This window comes from Oncorhynchus keta, chromosome 12, assembly GCF_023373465.1.
Source record: "Oncorhynchus keta strain PuntledgeMale-10-30-2019 chromosome 12, Oket_V2, whole genome shotgun sequence".
Lineage (NCBI taxonomy): Eukaryota > Metazoa > Chordata > Actinopteri > Salmoniformes > Salmonidae > Oncorhynchus > Oncorhynchus keta.
The window spans coordinates 33,435,158-33,457,885 of record NC_068432.1 but is presented as its reverse complement, the minus strand read 5'-3'; the positions used below and the strand labels follow the sequence as shown (position 1 = coordinate 33,457,885).

Below are 22,728 nucleotides of genomic sequence, written 5' to 3'. Positions count from 1 at the left end.
AAGACATGCAGGCAGCTGTAAAATGTAACTTGTCTTTGGTTTAATTAGTAATACAAACTGTGAAAAAAGGCATCATGGTTAGTCTCTGAAATGTTTGGGCCACAGAAGAGCTGAGGATATTGAAAGAGCTGGAAGCAAAGGAAACAGCAGATAGGAGATGCACCAATGGTGTTGTTGCAGAGTGAAGTCATCGTTGAATGATGTCCTAGACGTTCAATGCCCTACTCTCCACATAACTCCAGCAAGATTTTGCGGTAATCTCCAGATGAGTCTCCCTTAACAATACAGAGACACTCGGATTACTTCAAGATAACAGAAAGAAATGGGCACAAATCTACATTTTAAATCATTACTCAATCTCTAGTGACCAGGGTCTCACATTGATGAAGGAATGGAGAGTCTTCCCATACGCCTTAGAGAACTCGGTCTTGATGTCCAACATGTCAATTTCTGCCCGAGCCACCATGATTCTAATCAGGATGCTGTCTGTAGTTCCCAGACCCTGAGGAGACAGGAGGGAGCGTCAACATTCTGACCAATTCTGTCTGATAACCCATAAGTGTAGGCATCATGAAGTGCTTTGAGAGACTAGTCAAGGACCATATCACCTCCACCCTACCTGACACCCTAGACCCACTCCAATTTGCTTACCGCCCAAATAGGTCCACAGATGATGCAATCTCAACCACACTGCACACTGCCCTAACCCATCTGGACAAGAGGAATACCTATGTGAGAATGCTGTTCATCGACTACAGCTCGGCATTTAACACCATAGTGCCCTCCAAGCTCGTCACCAAGCTCGAGACCCTGGGTCTCGACCCGGCCCTGTGCAACTGGGTACTGGACTTCCTGACGGGCCGCCCCCCAGGTGGTGAGGGTAGGCAATAACATCTCCACCCCGCTGATCCTCAACACTGGGGCACCACAAGGGTGTGTTCTGAGCCCTCTCCTGTACTCCCTGTTCACCCACGAATGCGTGGCCACGCACGCCTCCAACTCAATCATCAAGTTTGCGGACGACACAACAGTGGTAGGCTTGATTACCAACAACGACGAGACGGCCTACAGGGAGGAGGTGAGGGCCCTCGGAGTGTGGTGTCAGGAAAATAACCTCACACTCAACGTCAACAAAACTAAGGAGATGATTGTGGACTTCAGGAAGCAACAGAGGGAACACCCCCCTATCCACATCGATGGAACAGTAGTGGAGAGGGTAGTAAGTTAAGTTCCTCGGCGTACACATCACAGACAAACTGAATTGGTCCACCCACACAGATAGCATCGTGAAGAAGGCGCAGCAGCACCTCTTCAACCTCAGGAGGCTGAAGAAATTTGGCTAGTCACCAAAAGCACTCACAAACGTCTACAGATGCACAGATGGTACGGCAACTGCTCCGCCCACAACCGTAAGGCTCTCCAGAGGGTAGTGAGGTCTGCACAACACATCACCGGGGGCAAACTACCTGCCCTCCAGGACACCTACACCACCCGATGTCACAGGAAGGCCATAAAGATCATCAAGGACAACAACCACCCGAGCCACTGCCTGTTCACCCCGCTATCATCCAGAAGGCGAGGTCAGTACAGGTGCATCAAAGCTGGGACCGAGAGACTGAAAAACAGCTTCTATCTCAAGGCCATCAGACTGTTAAACAGCCACCACTAACATTGAGTGGCTGCTGCCAACACACTGACTCAACTCCAGCCACTTTAATAATGGGAATTGATGGGAAATGATGTAAAATATAACACTAGCCACTTTAAACAATGCTACCTAATATAATGTTTACATACCCTACATTATTCATCTCATATGTATACGTATATACTGTACTCTATATCATCTACTGCATCCTTATATAATACATGTATCACTAGCCACTTTAACTATTCCACTTTGTTTACATACTCATCTCATATGTATATACTGCACTCAATACCATCTACTGTATCTTGCCTATGCCGCTCTGTACCATCACTCATTCATATATCTTTATGTACATATTCTTTATCCCCGTATACTTGTGTCTATAAGGTAGTAGTTTTGGAATTGTTAGCTAGATTACTTGTTGGTTATTACTGCATTGTCGGAACTAGAAGCACAAGCATTTCGCTACACTCGCATTAACATCTGCTAACCATGTGTATGTGACAAATCAAATTTGATTTGAGATATGCACACTTCATGGGAGAGTATGTAAAAAAGGCTTCACCTTCATGGATTTGTATAACCGCTCTGCAAAGAATGCTGGCTTGTTTCGGAGACACTTCACTGCAAAAAGAAAGAAAAAAAAAGCGATATATCAGGCATGGTAGCTGAACAAGATTTAGTTCCAAATTAGTATTATAAACTGGGTGGTTCGAGCCCCGAATGCTGATTGGCTGACAGCCATGGTATATCAGAACGTATACCACGGATATGACAAAGCATTTATTTTTACTGCTCTAATTACGTTGGTAACCAGTTTATAATAGCAATAAGGCACCTCTGGGGTTTGTAGTACATGGCCAAAATACCACGGCTAAGTGCTGTATCCAGGCACCTTAGTTGCATCGTGCCTAAGAACAGTCCTTAGCTGTGTATATTGGCCATATACCACACCCCTCGTGCCTTATTGCTTAATTATAGCACTGTGCCCTTAGTCCGGTTCAGGATACTTTTTATGTGCTTATTTTCATCAGAACTGATCTGTTTCTCAGTCAAGGCTTATCCCACTTGGCACAGATGTCAGTTCAACGTCTAGTTATTATTTACAGTTGGTTGTGTTGTCAACTAATGTGAAATCAAGTAAAATGTAGTTTAAGAAAATGTTGGTTAAAAGTCAGGTGGGAAAAAAATGTAATAAATATTCCACAAAGTCATCACAGTGAATTTTTCAGTTGAAATTACGTGGAAACATCGCTGATTCAACCAGTTCGACCCCCAATGGGATCTGTCTTCAGTACATTATTACAAGAGGCAGTGAAACAAATTGGATCGGTCTGACAGACCTATTGCCAGGAAAACATCCTCCAGAGATCCAGACATCTCCCTCTTAATGCTATCCTCGATGTCCCTCCCAGAGATCTTCTGATACTCCTCAAACACTGAGGGAACGAGAGAAGGGCAGAGATGTGGAATCACTGTTTGAATGAGTAAGCCGTTATAAATTATTTGTTCCCCAAATCACCACAAGAGGACAGCAGAACCGTGTCTGTACATTAATTTCTGTAGCAAAATCTATTTGGAAGTATATATTTTCTTTATTAAAGTAGAGCACTGTAAAGAATAATGAACAATTTGAATGTTGCACTGAATCATAAAACAAAGGGAAAATTCGATCACTTCCCACTCCCAAAACAAGATCTAACAAACTCCGCTATAATGTAATATAATTACCTCGGAGTAGGTGGTTTCTGTTCCTCACACAGAGCACAGTGAGGAACTTGACCTCATCTGTTCCCCAACAAGCCTCCCCAGCCTCGTAGATATCCTGAGAACCCACAGCAAAAGCATTTCACAAACCCAAAAGGACAATCTCCGAACACTGTTTTTGGGACATACAGTGCCTTCAGAAAGTATTCACACTCCTTTACTTTTTCCATTTTTTTTTGCGTTACAAAGTGGGATTTAATTGTGATTTTGTTGTCAATGACCTAAACACAAAGTGGAAGACAATTTTTAACATAATGTAAAAAATAAAACACTAATATATCTTGGTTGGTATTCAACCCCCTGAGTCTATACATTTGGCAGCAAATAAAGCTGTGAGTCTTTCTGGGTAAGTCTAAGAGCTTTCCACAAAAATTGTCAGAGACTCCAACCACCCTAGTCATAGACTGTTCTCTCTGCTCCTGCAGCTTCAACTCGGAAGCCCCCCACTGCTTCTCTGTTATCATCTATGCATAGTCACTTTAATAACTCTACCTACATACACATATTACCTCAACTAACCGGTGCACTCGCACATTGACTCTGTACCGGTACCCCCCTGTATATAGTCTCGCTATTGTTATTTTACTGCTGCTCTTTAACTACTTGTTACTTTTTTCAACTGCATTGTTGGTTAGAGGCTCGTAAGTAAGCAAGCATTTCACTGCAAGGTCTACCTGTTGTATTCGGTGCATATAACTAATACAATTTGATTTGACACCTGGATTGTGCAAAATTTGCCCATTATTCTTTTCAAATTTCTTCAAGCTTTGTCAAATTGGTGTTGATCATTGTTAGACAACCATTTTCAGGTCTTGCCACAGATCTTACTTAAATCTGCTTGAAATCTGCTTGAAAGTCTAACTCAGCCACATGAACGGTCTTCTTTGTAAGCAACTCCAGTGTAGATTTGTTCTTTTTGAGGTTATTGTCCTACTGAAAGGTGACTGAACCAGGTTTTGCTCTAGAATTTTGCCTATGCTCCATTCCATTTATTTTTATTATGAAAAACTCCCCAGTCCTTAACGATTACAAGCACATAACAGTTACCGCCAACCTTGAAAATATGGAGCGGCATGACGTAATGTGTTGTATTGGATTTGCCCTAAACATTAAACATTGTATTCAGGATAAAAATTGAATTGCTTTGCCACTTTTTTTGTAGTATTACTTTAGTGCCTTGTTACAAACAGGATGCATGTTTTGGAATATTTTTATTATTATTATTTCCGTCTTTTCACTCTGTCAATTAGGTTACTATTGTGGGGTAACTACAATGTTGGTGATCCATCTATCACAGCCATTAAACTAACTGTTTTAAAGTCACCATTGGCTTAATGGTGAAATCCCTGACCGGTTTCCTTCCTGTCCGGCAACTGAGTTAGGAAGGACGCCTGTAACTTAGTAGTGACTGGGTGTATTAATATACCATTCCAACTGTAATTAATAAATTCACCATGCTCAAAGGGACAGTCAATGTCTGCTGTTTTAATTTTTTACCCATCTACCAATAGGTGCCCTTATTTGCGAGGCATTGGAAAACCTCCCTGGTCTTTGTGGTTGAATCAGTATTTGAAAATCACTGCTTGACTGAGGGACCTCATAGATAATTGTATGTGTGGGGTAGAGAGATGAGGTAGTCATTATAAATCATGTTAAACACTATTATTGCACATTGATCCTGATACCGCAGCATGTGCTACTGAGTTAGACAGCGCCAGATCACCTCCTCTCTGGGTCCATATCCTCACCTTAGCATCCTGCACAGCCTGAGTCTCATTCACAGTGTTGCTCTCATCTCGCCCTGCCTGTCAGTCAAAGCACAGAGGCAGAGGCAATGTTAGCAATGAGTCAGACAATAACATGATCATTACCTGGTTATAAGAGACCTCTAAAAACTACAAATCATCCACTATGTGTTAAACTGTACATAATGGATGAAGTGAAGGAGGACAAACTACTTCCCTTACAACAATCCATGTACTGTAGTTCTGTTTGCTTTGACTGTTGGAATGCATTTAGAGAGATCAATACAGGAAGATTCTCACCGTGAGCAAAGAGACCAGAACCCTCTTGAACATTCCAGAAGTATCAGCCTCAATATCATCCTCCAGGCTCGTCCCATGTTCTGTCGTCACATGATTGAGTAAAATTAAGTAGAAGTTATGAATTATCTAAGTCCCAGTGGTCTGACTAGGCAGTTCTAACCACAACACTTGAAACGGTTTGTGAACACCCTGTCAATAGCTTTGGCAGGTAACAAAAGTTTAATATTGCTGTATAGAAAACAATAATTCTCATACACTCTAAAGATGACTCGACACCGATATCTTATATCAGGTTTATTCTTTATACACAGTGATCAATACTAAGGTATCGACTTATACCACACACCACATGTGATAAATGGGCTGCATTTGCAAAGGCAGTCCAATTCTGATATTTTCTCCACTAATTGGTCTTTTGACCAATCACAGATCTTTTTCAGAGCTGCTCTGTTTGCTCAAAACGCCAAATATACAGTTGAAGTCAGAAGTTTAAATACACTTAGGTTGGAGTCATTAAAACAAGTTTTCAACCACATTTCTTGTTAACAAACTATAGTTTTGGCAAGTCGGTTAGGACATCTACTTTGTGAATGACAAGTAATTTTTCCAACAATTGTTTACAGAAAGATTATTTCACTCATTATTTCACTCATAATTCACTGTATCACAATTGAAGTGGGTCAGAAGTTTGTTACACTAAGTTGACTGTGCCTTTAAACAGCTTGGAAAATTCCAGAAAATGATGTCTTGGCTTTAGAAGCTTCTGGCTAATTTACATAATTTACATAATTTGAGTGAATTGGAGGTGTACCTGTGGATGTATTTCAAGGCCTACCTTCAAACTCAGTGCCTCTTTGCTTGACATCATGGGAAAATCAAAAGAAAATCAGCAAAGACCTCAGAAAAGAGATTGTATACCTCAACAAGTCTGGTTCACCCTGGGGAGCAATTTCCAAACGCCTGAAGCTACCACGTTCATCTGTACAAACAACAATACGCAAGTATAAACACCATGGGACCACACAGCCATCATACCAATCAGGAAGGAGGCGCGGTCTATCTCCTGGAGATTAATGTACTTGGTGCGAAAAGTGCAAATCAATCCTAGAACAACAGCAAAGGACCTTGTGAAGATGCTGGAGGAAACCGGTACAAAAGTATCTATATCCACAGTGAAACGAGTCCTATATTGACATAATCTGAAAGGCCACTCAGCAAGGAAGAAGCCACTGCTCCATAAAAAAAGACAGACTACGGTTTGCAACTGCATATGGGGATAAAGATAGTACTTTTTTGGAGAAATGTGCTCTGGTCTGATGAAACAAAATTAGGACTGTTTGGCCATAATGACCATCGTTATCTTTGGAGGAAAAAGGGATACGCTTGCAAGCTGAAGAACACCATCCCAACAGTGAAGCACGGGGGTGCCAGCATCATGTGGGGGTGCTTTGCTGCAGGAGGGTGGTGCACTTCCCAAAATAGATGGCATCATGAGATAGGAAAATTATGTGGATATATTGAAGCAACATCTCAAGACATTAGTCAGGAAGTTAAAGCTTGGTCGCAAATGGGTCTTCCAAATGAACAATGACCCCAAGCATACTTCCAAAGTTGTGGCAAAATGGCTTAAAGGACAACAAAGTCAAGGTATTGGAGTGGCCATCACAAAGCCCTGACCTCAATCCCATAAACAATTTGTGGGCAGAACTGAAAAAGCGTGTGCGAGCAAGGAGGCCTACAAACCGGACTCAGTTACACCAGCTCTTGTCACAAGGAATGGGGCAAAATTCACCCACCTTATTGTGAGAAGCTACCCGCAACGTTTGACCCAAGTTAAACAATTTTAAGGCAACGCTACCAAATAATAATTGAGTGTATGTAAACTTCTGACCCACTGGGAATGTGATGAAAGAAATAAAAGCTTAAATAAAATCACTACTATTATTATGACATTTCACATTCTTAAAATAAAAGTGGTGATCCTAACTGACCTAAGACAAGGAATTTTTACTCTGATTAAATGTCAGGAATTGTGAAAAACTGAGTTTAAATGTATATGTAAACGTCTGACTTCAACTGTGTGTGTGTGGTGTGTGTGATATATGCCAAAGGCAGGGTAGCCTAGTGGTTAGAGCGTTGGACTAGTAACCGAAGGTACAAATCTGACAAGGTACAAATCTGTCGTTCTGCCCCTGAACAGGCAGTTAACCCACTGTTCCTAGGCCATCATTGAAAATAAGAATTTGTTCTTAACTGACTTGCCTAGTTAAATAAAGGTAAAATAAATACATCTGATTGGGCTGCCTGTTTAAATACACCACTCTTACACAGATTCAATACATTCCACAGAGAGGCTGTGTGCTGTGATATACCTTTCATGTAGACCTCCGTGATAGCTCTAATTTCAGCATTTGTCCTTGAGGCCAGGATATCAATGAGAGCAGCCTCCTCTGTTCCAGAACCCTAGCATTCAGTAGAAGAGATGCGGAGAGATATGTTAATACTTCATTGAGTAGTGTGAGGCAACACATGGATGAGGTGAATAGCCCCATACAATAGCTCTGAGACGTACAGTATTGAAAAGTGTTACATACAGTGGGGCAAAAAAGTATTGTCAGCCACCAATTGTGCAAGTTCTCCCACTTAAAAAGATGAGAAAGGCCTGTAATGTATCATTATTAGGTACACTTCAACTATGACAGACAAAATGGGAAGAAAAAAAATCCAGAAAATCACATTATAGGATTTTTAATGAATTTATTTGCTAATTATGGTGAAAAATAAGTATTTGGTCAATAACAAAAGTTTATCTCAATACTTTGTTATATACCCTTTGTTGGCAATGACAGAGGTCAAACGCTTTCTGTAAGTCTTCACAAGGTTTTCACACACTGTTGCTGGTATTTTGGCCCATTCCTCCATGCAGATCTCCTCTAGAGCAGTGATGTTTTGGGGCTGTTGCTGGGCAACACGGACTTTCAACTCCCTCCAAAGATTTTCTATGGGGTTGAGATCTGGAGACTGGCTAGGCCACTCCAGGACACTCCAGGACCTTGAAATGCTTCTTACGAAGCCACTCCTTCGGGCTGTGTTTTTGGGACCATTGTCATTCTACAAAACTCTTGAACGTGCCGTCCTTGGCCAGCTCTCCCGCTATCTCTCTCAGAATGACCTTCTTGATCCAAATCAGTCAGGTTTCAAGACTAGTCATTCAACTGAGACTGCTCTTCTCTGTATCACGGAGGCGCTCCGCACTGCTAAAGCTAACTCTCTCTCCTCTGCTCTCATCCTTCTAGACCTATCGGCTGCCTTCGATACTGTGAACCATCAGATCCTCCTCTCCACCCTCTCCGAGTTGGGCATCTCCGGCGCGGCCCACGCTTGGATTGCGTCCTACCTGACAGGTCGCTCCTACCAGGTGGCGTGGCGAGAATCTGTCTCCTCACCACGCGCTCTCACCACTGGTGTCCCCAGGGCTCTGTTCTAGGCCCTCTCCTATTCTCGCTATACACCAAGTCACTTGGCTCTGTCATAACCTCACATGGTCTCTCCTATCATTGCTATGCAGACGACACACAATTAATCTTCTCCTTTCCCCCTTCTGATGACCAGGTGGCGAATCGCATCTCTGCATGTCTGGCAGACATATCAGTGTGGATGACGGATCACCACCTCAAGCTGAACCTCGGCAAGACGGAGCTGCTCTTCCTCCCGGGGAAGGACTGCCCGTTCCATGATCTCGCCATCACGGTTGACAACTCCATTGTGTCCTCCTCCCAGAGCGCTAAGAACCTTGGCGTGATCCTGGACAACACCCTGTCGTTCTCAACTAACATCAAGGCGGTGGCCCGTTCCTGTAGGTTCATGCTCTACAACATCCGCAGAGTACGACCCTGCCTCACACAGGAAGCGGCGCAGGTCCTAATCCAGGCACTTGTCATCTCCCGTCTGGATTACTGCAACTCGCTGTTGGCTGGGCTCCCTGCCTGTGCCATTAAACCCCTACAACTCATCCAGAACGCTGCAGCCCGTCTGGTGTTCAACCTTCCCAAGTTCTCTCACGTCACCCCGCTCCTCCGCTCTCTCCACTGGCTTCCAGTTGAAGCTCGCATCCGCTACAAGACCATGGTGCTTGCCTACGGAGCTGTGAGGGGAACGGCACCTCAGTACCTCCAGGCTCTGATCAGGCCCTACACCCAAACAAGGGCACTGCGTTCATCCACCTCTGGCCTGCTCGCCTCCCTACCACTGAGGAAGTACAGTTCCCGCTCAGCCCAGTCAAAACTGTTCGCTGCTCTGGCCCCCAATGGTGGAACAAACTCCCTCACGACGCCAGGACAGCGGAGTCAATCACCACCTTCCGGAGACACCTGAAACCCCACCTCTTTAAGGAATACCTAGGATAGGATAAAGTAATCCTTCTCACCCCCCCCTTAAAAGATTTAGATGCACTATTGTAAAGTGGCTGTTCCACTGGATGTCATAAGGTGAATGCACCAATTTGTAAGTCGCTCTGGATAAGAGCGTCTGCTAAATGACTTAAATGTAAATGTAAATGTATGCTGAAAGACCCAGCCACGTTTCATCTTCAATGCCCTTGCTGATGAAAGGAGGTTTTCACTCAAAATCTCACGATACATGGCCCCATTCATTCTTTCCTTTACACGGATCAGTCGTCCTGGTCCCTTTGCAGAAAAACAGCCCCAAAGCATGATGTTTCCACCCCCATGCTTCACAGTAGGTATGGTGTTATTTGGATGCAACTCAGCATTCTTTGTCTTCCAAACACGACGAGTTGAGTTTTTACCAAAAAGTTCTATTTTGGTTTCATCTGACCATATGACATTCTCCCAATCTTCTTCTGGATCATCCAAATGCTCTCTAGCAAACTTCAGATGGGCCTGGACATGTACTGGCTTAAGCAGGGGGACACGTCTGGCACTGCAGGATTTGAGTCCCTGGCGGCGTAGTCCCCCGTGGTCCCCCCGTGTGGTTCTGGGATTTTTGCTCACCGTTCTTGTGATCATTTTGACCCCACGGGGTGAGATCTTGCGTGGAGCCCCAGATCGAGGGAGAGTATCAGTGGTCTTGTATGTCTTCCATTACCTAATAATTGCTCCCACAGTTGATTTCTTCAAACCAAGCAGCTTACCTATTGCAGATTCAGTATTCCCAGCCTGGTGCAGGTCTACAATTTTGTTTCTTGTGTCCTTTGATAGCTCTTTGGTCTTGGCCATAGTGAAGTTTGGAATGTGACTGTTTGAGGTTGTGGACAGGTGTCTTTTATACTGATAAGTTCAAACAGGTGCCATTAATACAGGTAACGAGTGGAGGACAGAGGAGAAGAAGAAGAAGTTACAGGTCTGTGAGAGCCAGAAATCTTGCTTGTTTGTAGGTGACCAAATACTTATTTTCCACCATAATTTGCAAATAAATTCATAAAAAAATCCTACAATGTGATTTTCTGGATTTTTTTTCTTCTCATTTTGTCTGTCATAGTTGAAGTGTGCCTATGATGAAAATTACAGGCCTCTCTCATCTTAAGTGGGAGAACTTGCACAATTGGTGGCTGACTAAATACTTTTTTGCCCCACTGTATATCCCCATTGTAACGGTCTCCCTGGCAGTAATAACCTCTGACCTTTATAGCGGTCCTCAGCTCGTAAGCGTCATACTTAGGAGCGATCATCAGGAGGCCCAGCACCACTTTCTCAGTGTTCCCCGTCAGCTCTCCTTGCAGATCATCTGCCAGGTCCTACAGTGGCATTACACAGACATTTAAAATGGGTCCAATGGACACAATCCCCTGCCGAGTGCTCAACCTAGCATTCACGATTTCTCAATACACTCATATCTCCGATTGTTTAAACTAGCACATTCTAGATACAATTCAATTGCCAGAAGGGTGTGGTTGCAGAGGAGTTGAACAAACAACACAGCTAGTAAAGAGTGACCTCGTCTGTCTGGGCGTCCACACACACTATATATGTCTCCCTGTCTCTGACCAGGAGGATTTCACTAGCAATATTTGCCCTTCCCTTTGGCAAGCATTCTCATTCAACCATGGGTCTTTATAACTTTAATTAATTGTATTGTATTTTACCCCCCAATTTCGATCTTTTCTCGTTGCTGCAACTCCCCAACGGGCTCAGGAGGCAAAGGTCGAGTCATGTGTCCTCCAAAACATGACCCACCAAACCGCGCTTCTTAACACCCGCTCGCTTAACCCGGAAGCCAGCCACACCAATGTGTCGGAGGAAACACTGTTCACCTGAGGACCGAGATCAGCCTGCAGGCACCCGGCCCCCCACAAGGAGCCGCTAGGGCGCGATGAGCCAAGTAAAGCACCACGGCCAAACCCTCCCCTAACCTGGACGACGCTGGAAGAATTGTGTCCGTCACCCAAAGGGGGTCTAGATAACTTTATCAAGAATTCATTTTATGCCAGACCAAATGACAGCTCCTATCTCACTGTTTCAGTAGGGCAGAAGGTAGCCTAGCTGTTTGAGTGTAACCTGAAAGGTTGCTAATAAGGTGAAAAAGCTGTTGATGTGCCCTTGAGGGGCGCTGTTCATAATGGCTGAGACATTGTTTCAGGGAGAGTGAGATATGCAAAAAAGACATTAACAATTCACACATATAAATTCAACACTTGTACATGTGAAATAGGGCAGATAAGCACCCACCAGTAGAGTAAACATTGATCAGACTTCCCTTTCGGTTTTAAATGTCGAGTTAAATAATAACTTAACATAGGGTCTGTCACTTTGTAATCTTCCTACTTCACTTAAACACACAATGCAGTATGCTGACTGAAACTGGTCTTCAACCCTCATGAGGAGTATTATTCACCTAATCTTTGAAGGTAGATCAAATCAAATGTATTTATATAGCCCTTCTTACATCAGATGATATCTCAAAGTGCTGTACAGAAACCCAGCCTAAAACCCCAAACATCAAGCAATGTAGGTGTAGAAGCACAGTGGCTAGGAAAAACTCCCTAGAAAGGCCAGAACCTAGAGACGAACCAGGCTATGAGGGGTGGCCAGTCCTAGATAATCCTCTCTCTATCCTCAACACCATCTGTTTGTAAGAGTTAATGATGAACCCGAGGCACCAACTGTCAACACAAAGTAAACATTAACACCAGACAGACACCACCACACCCATAGTAACACACAAAACCACACACCAGGAACGAAGATGATAAATGTAACTATTTACACAATCCCTGCATACTCCTGCCATGCACTTGAACTATATCTAATATAAGAATATCTAAATAGTCTTCCTCAATTACTGTAGCTGGCATTGTTTGGCTTTGGAAAACTTAAGAATAGTCTGATAATTCAAACTGGGATATGAGAAATGTCATAAACACAGGTATTGTCCATTGCTTTCGACAGGTGCGTCACTCCATCTGATATAAGTAAAGATGAACACTTATTACCTTCCCCACGGTCAGCTTGTAAGCCTCCTTGATGCGTTGCCTCTGAGCAATGGTACGACGTGCCAGGACCTCAATGACAGCTGCCTCATCAGTGCCTATAAGAAAACATCCCAGACTAACATTACTGTATACCTTCACATTATAATGCTGCATTATAAGATAAAATAACTTGCTATTGACAAAACAGCGTTGATCACCATTGCAATTAAGAATACAATTTTTCACACATTGACATCTCAACCAATGTTAAAAACTTGACACTGACAGAACTTTGACATTAAATGGCACTTGTCCATAGTGTGGCTGCATTTTCAATAGAAATAATGGACAGAAATATCTCCCTGATACCACAGCTAGAAAGTGCTCAACCAGAGTTCTACATGAATGCTGAACTGACACACTTCCTGTTTCCAAGCTCCTCCCCTTGGACCAGTTTCTCGATGTATGTGCCATCAGTTTCTAATACATCTCACATTAGACCCAGGTGAAGCATTAGCATTCCAAACATGGTGCCAAGATTCACCCATTTAGAGACAAATTGTGTAAACATTACAATTATGAAATAAGACATATGGAATCATGTAGTAATCCAAAACATATTATATATATTTTGATTCTTCAAAGTAGCCACACTGCCTTGATGACAGCTTTGCACACTCTTGGCATTCTCTCAACCTGCTTCACCTGGAATGCTTCTCCAACCGTCTTGAAAGAGTTCCAGCATATGCTGAGCACTTGTTAGCTGCGTTTCCTTCCCTCTGCGTTCAGACTCATCCCAAACCATCTCAAATAGGTTGAGGTCGGGTGTTTGTGGAGACCCGGCCATCTGATGCAGCACTCGATCCCTCTCCTTCTTGGTCAAATAGCCCTTACACAGCCTGGAGGTGTTTTGGGTCATTGTAGTGGTTTCTTTGCAGCAATTCGACCATGAATGCCTGATTCACACAGTCTCCTCTGAACAGTTGATGTTGAGGTGTGTCTGTTACTTGAACTCTGTGAAGCATTTATTTGTGCTGCAATTTCTGGGGCTAGTAACTCTTATGAACTCATCCTCTGCAGCAGAGGTAACTCTGGGTCTTTCTTTCCAGTGGTGGTCCTCATGAGAGCCAGTTTCATCATAGCGCTTGATGGTTTTTGCGACTGCACTTGAAGAAACGTTCAAAGTTCTTGAAATTTTCCGAATTGACTGATCTTCACGTCTTAAAGTAATGATGGAATGCCGTTTTCTCTTTGTTTATTTGAGCTGTCATTGCCATAATATGGACTTGGTCCTTTACCAAATATGGCTATATTCTGTATACCAACCCTACCCTGTCACAACACAACTGATTGGCTCAAATGCATTAAGAAGGAAAGAAATTGCAAAAATTAACTTTTAAGAAGGCACACCTGTTCCAGGTGAATGATGCTGTTTGAGAGAATGCCAAGAGTGTATAAAGCTGTCATCAAGGCAAAGGGTGGCTACTTTGAAGAATTTTAAATATAAAATGTATTTTGATTTGTTTAACACTTTTTTGGTTACTACATGATTCAATGTGTGGTAGTTCATAGTTTTGATGTCTTCATCAAGGGTTTCAAGAAAAACCCTTGAATGAGTAGGTGAGTCCAACATTTTGAATGGTACTGTACATCAGCAAGGCAACGATAATGCAATCCTAACTTTCAAATAGAACAAGAGAAAAGCAAAATACTGTAAAGGCTACGGATGAGTCAAGTATAAAGAAAGTACTCTCGGGGCACAATTAGAGGAATAAATGAGATCATCAAAATGGAAAGTACAGGAACTACAGTCGTGTCGGGCGCCTGTATTGAGGTCTAGAAGAAATACAAATTGTGACTGCACTTATAGTGCCTTCGGAAATAATTCAGACCCCTTGACTTTTTCCACATTGTTACTTTTGGATTAAATAAAACAAATTTCCTCAGCAATCTACACATACTCTATAAAGACAAAGCAAAAACAGTTTTAGACATTTTAGCAAATCTATTACAAACAAAAAACAGAAATACCTTATTCATGTAACTATTCAGACCCTTTGCTATGAGATTCGAAATTGAGCTCAGGTACAGTTGTAGTCGGAAGTTTACATACACTTAGGTTGGAGTCATTAAAACTTGTTTTTTTAACCACGCCAAATTTCTTCACTGTGTCACAATTCTAAAAGGGCCATAAGTTTACACATTAATTTGTCTATGCCTTTAAACAGCTTGGAAAATTCCAGAGAATTATGTCATGGCTTTAGAAGCTTCTGATAGGCTAATTGACATCATTTGAGTCAATCCAAATGCCTTAAGGTACCACGTTTATCTGCACAAACAATAGTACGCAAGTATAAACATCATGGGACCACACAGCTGTCATACCGCTCAGGAAGGAGACATGTTCTGTCTCCTAGAGATGAACGTACTTTGGTGCGAAACATGCAAATCAATCCCGGAACAACAGCAAAGGACCTTGTCAAGCTGCTGGAGGAAACAGGTACAAAAGTATCTATATCCACAGGTACGAAAGTATCTATATGTACAGTAAAAAGAGTCCTATATCGACATAACCTGAAAGGCCGCTCAGCAAGGAAGAAGCCACTGCTCCAAAACTGCCATAAAAAAGCCAGACTACGGTTTGCAACTGCACATGGGGATAAAGATAGTACTTTTTGGAGAAATGTCCTCTGGTCTGATGAAACAAAAATAGAACTGTTATGCCATAATGACCATCATTATGTTTGGAGGGAAAAGGGGGAGGCTTGCAAGCCAAAGAACACCATCCCAACCGTGAAGCATGGGGGTGGCAGCATCATGTTGTGTGGGTGCATTGACGCAGGAGAGACTGGTGCACTTCACAAATTAGATGGCATCATGAGGTAGGAAAATTATGTGGATATATTGAAGCAACATCTTAAGATATCAGTCAGGAAGTTAAAGCTTGGTCACAAATGGGTCTTCCAAATGGACAAGCATACTTCCAAAGTTGTGGCAAAATGGCTTAAGGACAACAAAGTCATGGTATTGGAGTGGCCATCACAAAGCCCTGACCTCAATCCTATAGAACATTTGTGGGCAGAACTGAAAAAGTGTGTGCGAGCAAGGAAGTCTGGAGAAAACCTGGCACCATCCCTATGGTGAAGCAGGGTGGGGATGTTTTTCAGCGGCAGGGACTGGGAGACTAGTTTGGAATGAGGCAAAGATGAACAGAGCAAAGTACAGAGATCCTTGATGAAAACCTGCTCCAGAGCACTCAGGACCTCAGACTGGGGTGAAGGTTCACCCTCCAACAGGACAACTGTTATGCAGAGATCGGTCTGTACTTTGCTCTGTTCATCTCTGGTTACCTCCCCGACCAAGAATCTGATGGTCACTCTGACAGAGCTCCTCTGTGGAGTTGGGAGAACCTTCCAGAAGTACAACCATTTCCAAGGAATTTATTGAATCACAGGGGGAAGATGAAGTGCAGGCCAGGGGAAGCTCGGGCAGGCAGGAAACCAGGTGCTGAGGCTGAGGCTGGAGCGAGAGGGGTTGGGACAGGGTAAGAAGATCCAGAGCGGAACCCAAGGGATAAGGAGATGTGAGACTGGAGACAGGGACCAGAGTCAGAGCGGGAAGAATGAGCAGAGATTATGATCTGGCAGGAATGAGAATTTGTTAGAGGTCTTGATTATGGAACAGGTTGCAGCTGGTGGGGATATGCTCTGACCCCAACACACCTGTCTCAGCTAGAGGTCGACCGATTATGATTTTTCAACGCCTATACCGATTATTGGAGGACCAAAAAAGCCGATGCCGATTAAATCGGCTGATTTTTATTTTATTTATATTTGTAATAATGAGAATTACAACAATACTGAATGAATACTTATTTTAACTTAATATAATACATCAATAATATCCATTTAGCCTCAAGTAAATAATGAAACATGTTCAATTTGGTTTAAATAATGCAAAAACAAATTATTGGAGAAGAGAGTAAAAGTGCAATATGTGCTATGTAAGAAAGCTAACGTTTCAGTTCCTTGCTCAGAACATATGACAGCTGGTGGTCTAGATAATATACGAATAATAGGACTATTTCCCTCTATACCATTTGTATTTCATTAACCTTTGACTATTGGATGTTCTTATAGACACTTTAGTATATGCCAGTGTAACAGTAAAACTTCCGTCCCTCTCCTCGCTCCTACCTGGGCTCGAACCGGGAACACATTGACAACAGCCACACTCGAAGCAGCGTTACCAATGCAGAGCAAGGGAAACAACCACAGGCTCAGAGCAAGTGACGTTTGAAACGCTATTAGCGCGCTAACTAGCTAGCCATTTCACATCGGTTACACCAGCCTCACCTCGGGAGTTGATAGGCTTGAAGTCATGAACAGCGAAAAGTGCTGTTTGAATGAATGTTTACAAGCCTGCTTCTGCCTACCACCGCTCAGTCAGATACTTGTATGCTTGTATGCTCAGTCAGATTACATGCAACGCAGGACACGCTAGATAATATCTAGTAATATCATCAACCATGTACCTTAATAATATAATAAAATGTGTAGTTAACTAGTGATTATGATCGATTGTTTTTTATAGGATAAGTTTCATGCTAGCTAGCAACTTACCTTGCCTTACTGCATTCGCGTAACAGGCAGTCTCCTTGTGGAGTGCAACGAGAGAGAGGTAGGTCGTTATTGCGTTGGACTAGTTAACTGTAAGGTGCAAGATTGGATCCCCCCCGAGCTAACAAGGTGAAAATATGTCGTTAAAATAGCAAAAATATCGAAATACCCATTTTTGCTTTCTCTTTATAGGTACTGTGTGTAGATTGATGAGGAAAGAAAACTATTTAAACAATTTTAGAATAAGGCTGTAACCTAACAAAATGTGGAAAAATTTGAGGGATCTGAATACTTTCCGAAGGCACTGCATAGCATACTGTATAACAGGAAGGTAGGTTGGGGCTTTTATGGAAAGGACAAACTATTTTAGGATATAACGCTTTCTGAGAAGAAAAAATGTGACACTAACGCTCACATCCGGCCTATCTGACACCTCATTCTGATCACTCACCAGCCCCCTTCATGGCTCCTCTCAGACGGTTCACATCCTCCTCTACATTGAAAGCAGCGGCTTCAACCACGGTTCCACGGTTGCCGATCTACAGTGGGAGAAAGTTATATGGCATATGTTTAAACGGCCCATGCATTGGTATCGCAGTCACTCTGCATTGGTATCGCAGTCACTCTGCATTGGTATCGCAGTCACTCTGCATTGGTATCGCAGTCACTCTGCATTGGTATCGCAGTCACTCTGCATTGGTATCGCAGTCACTCTGCATTGGTATCGCAGTCACTCTGCATTGGTATCGCAGTCACTCTGCATTGGTATCGCAGTCACTCTGCATTGGTATCGCAGTCACTCTGCATTGGTATCGCAGTCACTCTGCATTGGTATCGCAGTCACTCTGCATTGGTATCGCAGTCACTCTGCATTGGTATCGCAGTCACTCTGCATTGGTATCGCAGTCACTCTGCATTGGTATCGCAGTCACATGTTTGATGCCATTTCATTTGCTCCATTCCAGCCATTAAGAGCCGCCCTCCCCTCAGCTGCCGCCACTGGTATCTACTGTTTACAGTGTATGCCAGACTACCTCGCCTGCTCTATGGCTGATATTTTCAAAAAGCAGGCTTGTCAGTTGGCCTACAGCAGTAAGGATTTAGTCTTTTTAGGGCCTATTTCCATCAGCTATCTTTCTGCAAACTTGAATGAATACACTGTTGATACAGCATCTACCCCCAAGCTATAAGACTGCAAAACAATTAATCAAATGGCCATCCGGACTATTTACATTGACCTCCCCCCCTTTGTTTTTACACTGCTGCTACTCACTGTTTATTATCTATGCATAGTCACTTTACCCCTGCAGTACCTATGTGTAGAAATGACCTAGACTAAGCTGTAAATATTTTCTTAATTCTATTTCTTTAACTGCATTGTTGGTTAAAGGCTTGTAAGTACGCATTTCACGGTAAGGTCTACACCGGTTGTATTCGGCGCATGTAACAAATAAAACTTGATAAGAAAATAAACTCCAAGACTAAGCAAACAAAACCTAATTCAAATGTGAGCATGCATGCAAATGTATGGAAATGTTGACCACTATCATTACTAGTCCAGTCAAAGCGTACTACAGTACACACGTTGGGTGCTGGGACTTACCGCTGCCATTGTAGAGTTTCAAAACTTTATCAAGAGATGGGAAAGCTATGAAAAGAAACATTGTTATTACTTCTTAGGATTCTTAGTAATGCGTTCTTCATTGAACAATGTGGTGAGCTTTGAAAGCAGATGAAACAGCATTGCTCTCTAATTAATACTATATACAGTTGTGAAAAGTTCTTCAGTACAAATACTTTAAAGTACTACTTATATCATTTTTTGGGGTATTATTAAAACTTTTACTTCATTACATTCCTAAAGAAAGTAATGTACCTTTTACTCCATATATTTTCCCTGACACCCAAAATGACTGGTTACATTTTGAATGCTTAGCAGGACAGACAATGGTCAAATTAACACACTTATCAAGAGAACAACACTGGTCATCCCTACTACCTCTCATCTGGCGGACTCACTAAACATAAATGCTTCATTTGTCAATTATGTCTGAGTGTTGGAGTGTGCCCCTGGCTATCCATAAATAAAAAAAAACAAGAAGATTGTGCCTTCTGGTTTTCCTAATTCAAGGAATTTAAAATTATTCATAACTTGATTTTTGATACTGAAGTATATTTTACCAATTACATTTACTTTTGATACTTAGGTATATTTAAAACCCAAATACTTTTAGACTTTTCCTCAATTAGTATTTTGCTGGGTGACTTTCACCCAAGTATGACAATTGGATACTTTTTCCACTACTGACTGTATGCGATTACCCAAAACACATTTCATCATCCAGTCTTCCCAGTGGAACAATCTTCACAGGTCAACTAATTACACACACACCTGTAATTACACTACTCAGTAAGAGAGGGCCAGTGGGTATTTAGCTAGTGTTCTATTCTAAGAGACCAGCTTTACCCACTGAAAAAATTAGCTCACGACAGTTTCCCGAAAGTCCAATTGAGACAAAATACATCAGTCTCTGGGCAGGGCATATTGCCTCAGGCAGTCACTAGTTTATGTTGATAATGTTTCTAATAACATAGGGAGCCAACAATCTTTATAGTCCCACTTCAAATGCAAAAATATACATTTTAGTCCAGGGGTGTTATCCATATTGTGCCGCTGGAACATTAGCCAAGGATAACAACTCTTTCACTGTATATCTGGTCCGTTAAGCCTGCTGCGTTATGTTAGTTTGGCGTGAAAATACCTGGTACAACAAGAACCCTTTTGACATCTGCCTCTGCCTCTGTCCAACTGCCACTTCAAAACATTAGAAATAGCCTACTAGATATACAGTACATTATTTCAATATGATCACCCCTGCACATTATGCAGATAATGCTGTTGGTGCATTTAGAGCTCTTTTACGTCAAAATGACCATTAGCCCACTAGAGTAAATGCAACCAATGAAATGCAGTTCACAAAATTACCACAACGCAGGCACTACAAGTCTATCGTACATATAGGTAAATATGGAGACATTGTTACCCAACACAGTTCTTATAATTGTTCGTTAGTTGTTTCCCTGTTTGTGGGTGTAATGTTAAGGATAAATTAAATCAACCCAACAATAGGTCTCAGGAAGCGATGTCTGTCAGCTGGCGGCCAGCAATGGAAGAATAACTTCTGAGGTTTAGTTTATGTTCGAGACACACCCTTGAATGTGTCAGAAATAATATTCTAAAGCTTTGAGTAAAAACAACAACCGAAAACACGAATCTATAGCTTATTGGTGCCTATTTTAACCTCACCCTAAAATGACAGTAAAATATTTACTTACAATGAGGAACAATGGAGTGGTGACAAAACGGAACTCTTCTGAGAACGGAACGTCGGCTTTAAAACGCAGTCCAGGGGCTGACACAGAAAGATTTTCGGTCCCACCCCTTTATACTTACACAGGTCACATTATATTTCAGTCAAGAGCTTCATATCTCTCTTAATGGTACCTTGGCCTTTTGCTTACCACCTAGATCTCTCTGCAACAGACTTATTGTATTGTATTTGTATTATGCGACAAGAAGACAAATAGCCAGTCATCCCATATACTAGATTGGAATATACAAATAGGGAAAAAAACGTTAATTTCATTAACCAGGTTCCCATCCAACCATTTCGTGCGAATGAATTACCTGACGCATGAAAAAGTGATGTAAACATTAAATGCCGGTACAATTTATAAATGCTGTCAGAAAATTGCTGGATATTTGTGTCGGTGAAATGTATAATGTGAAAATGGGGGCAGTGGAAACGCCTTTATGCGCAAATATTGATATAATAACCAGAAGTAATAGTGGAGTCACGCGATGAAATGATGTGTTGTTAATTGGGAGAGATGTGTTGCTTTATTCTAAATGAAAATATTTTCCTCAATCTACACACACTACCCCATAATGACAAAGAAAAACCAGGTTTAGACATTTTTGCAAATGTATTACAAATAAATAAATAAATATTAAATATCACATTTACATAAGTATTCAGACCCTTTACTCAGTATTTTGTTGAAACACCTTTGGGATTGAGTACAGCATCGAGTCTTCTTGAGTATGAAGATATAAGTTTGGCACACATGTATTAGGGTACTTTTTCCCATTCTTCTCTGCATATCCTCTCAAGCTCTGTCAGGTTGGATGGGGAGCGTTGCTGCACAGCTATTTCCAGGGCTCTCCAGAGATGTTAGATCGGGTTCTAGTCTGGGCTCTGGCTGGGCCACTCAAGGACATTCAGAGACTTGTCCTGAAGCCACTCCTGTGTTTTCTTGGCTGTGTGCTTTGGGTTGTTGTACTGTGGAAGGTGAACATTTTCCCCAGACTGAGGTCCTGAGTGCTCTGGAGCAGGTTTTCATCAAGGATCTCTCTGTACTTTGCTCCATTCATCTTTGCCTCGATCCTGACTAGTCTCTCAGTCCCTGCCGCTGAAAAACATCCCCACAGCATGCTGCCACCACCATGCTTCACGGTAGGGATGGTGCCAGGTTTCCCACAGATGTGACGGTTGGCATTCAGGCCAAGGAGTTCAATCTTGGTGTCATCAGACCAGAGAATCTTGTTTCTCATGGTCTGAGAGTCTTTAGGTGCCTTTTGGCAAACTCCAAGTGGGCTGTCACGTGCATTTTACTGAGGAGTGGCTTCCGTCTGGCCCACTCTACCATAAAGGCCTGATTGGTGGAGTGTTGCAGAGATGGTTGCCCTTCTGAAAGGTTCTCCCATCTCCACAGAGGAACTCTAGAGCTCTGTCAGTGACCATCAGGTTCTTGGTCACCTCCCTTACCCTTCTCCCCCTATTGTGCAGTTTGGCCGGGTGGCCAGCTCTAGGAAGAGTCTCGGTGGTTCCAAACTTCATCCATTTAAGAATGATGGAGGTCACTGTGTTCTTGGGGACCTTTAATGCTGCAGAAATATTTTGGTATAATTCCCCAGATCTGTACCTCAACACAATCCTGTCTCTGAGCTCTACAAGACAATTCCTTTGACCTCATGGCTTAGTTTTCGCTCTGACATGCACCATTTCTTCTTCAATGAGGTTTATTTGTGGTTGACATCCAATATGTTGCATTACTACCACCTAGTAGATTGAAGTACAACTCCCTTATACTTTGCTTGAAAAAGTAAATACATAAAAACCCTACCATCTAACACTACACTCACAAAAAAATAAA

The 22,728-nt window shown here is 42.4% G+C and overlaps 1 protein-coding gene across 1 annotated transcript; it reads right to left on the bottom strand.

The window, feature by feature from the left end:
• Positions 1–18: 18 nt before the first annotated feature.
• LOC118375824 (annexin A4-like) lies at positions 19–20,962 on the bottom strand. Its single transcript, XM_035762431.1, has 13 exons — positions 20,848–20,962; positions 19,115–19,159; positions 17,963–18,050; positions 12,914–13,008; positions 11,105–11,218; positions 7,836–7,926; positions 5,464–5,543; positions 5,167–5,223; positions 3,383–3,476; positions 2,995–3,090; positions 2,217–2,275; positions 380–502; positions 19–275 (listed from the first exon to the last, which is right to left on the bottom strand). Exons 2-13 carry the CDS (start codon positions 19,121–19,123, stop codon positions 222–224), a joined length of 960 nt encoding a protein of 319 aa, XP_035618324.1. The 5' UTR covers positions 19,124–19,159; positions 20,848–20,962; the 3' UTR covers positions 19–221.
• Between the last annotated feature and the right edge of the window lie 1,766 nt (positions 20,963–22,728).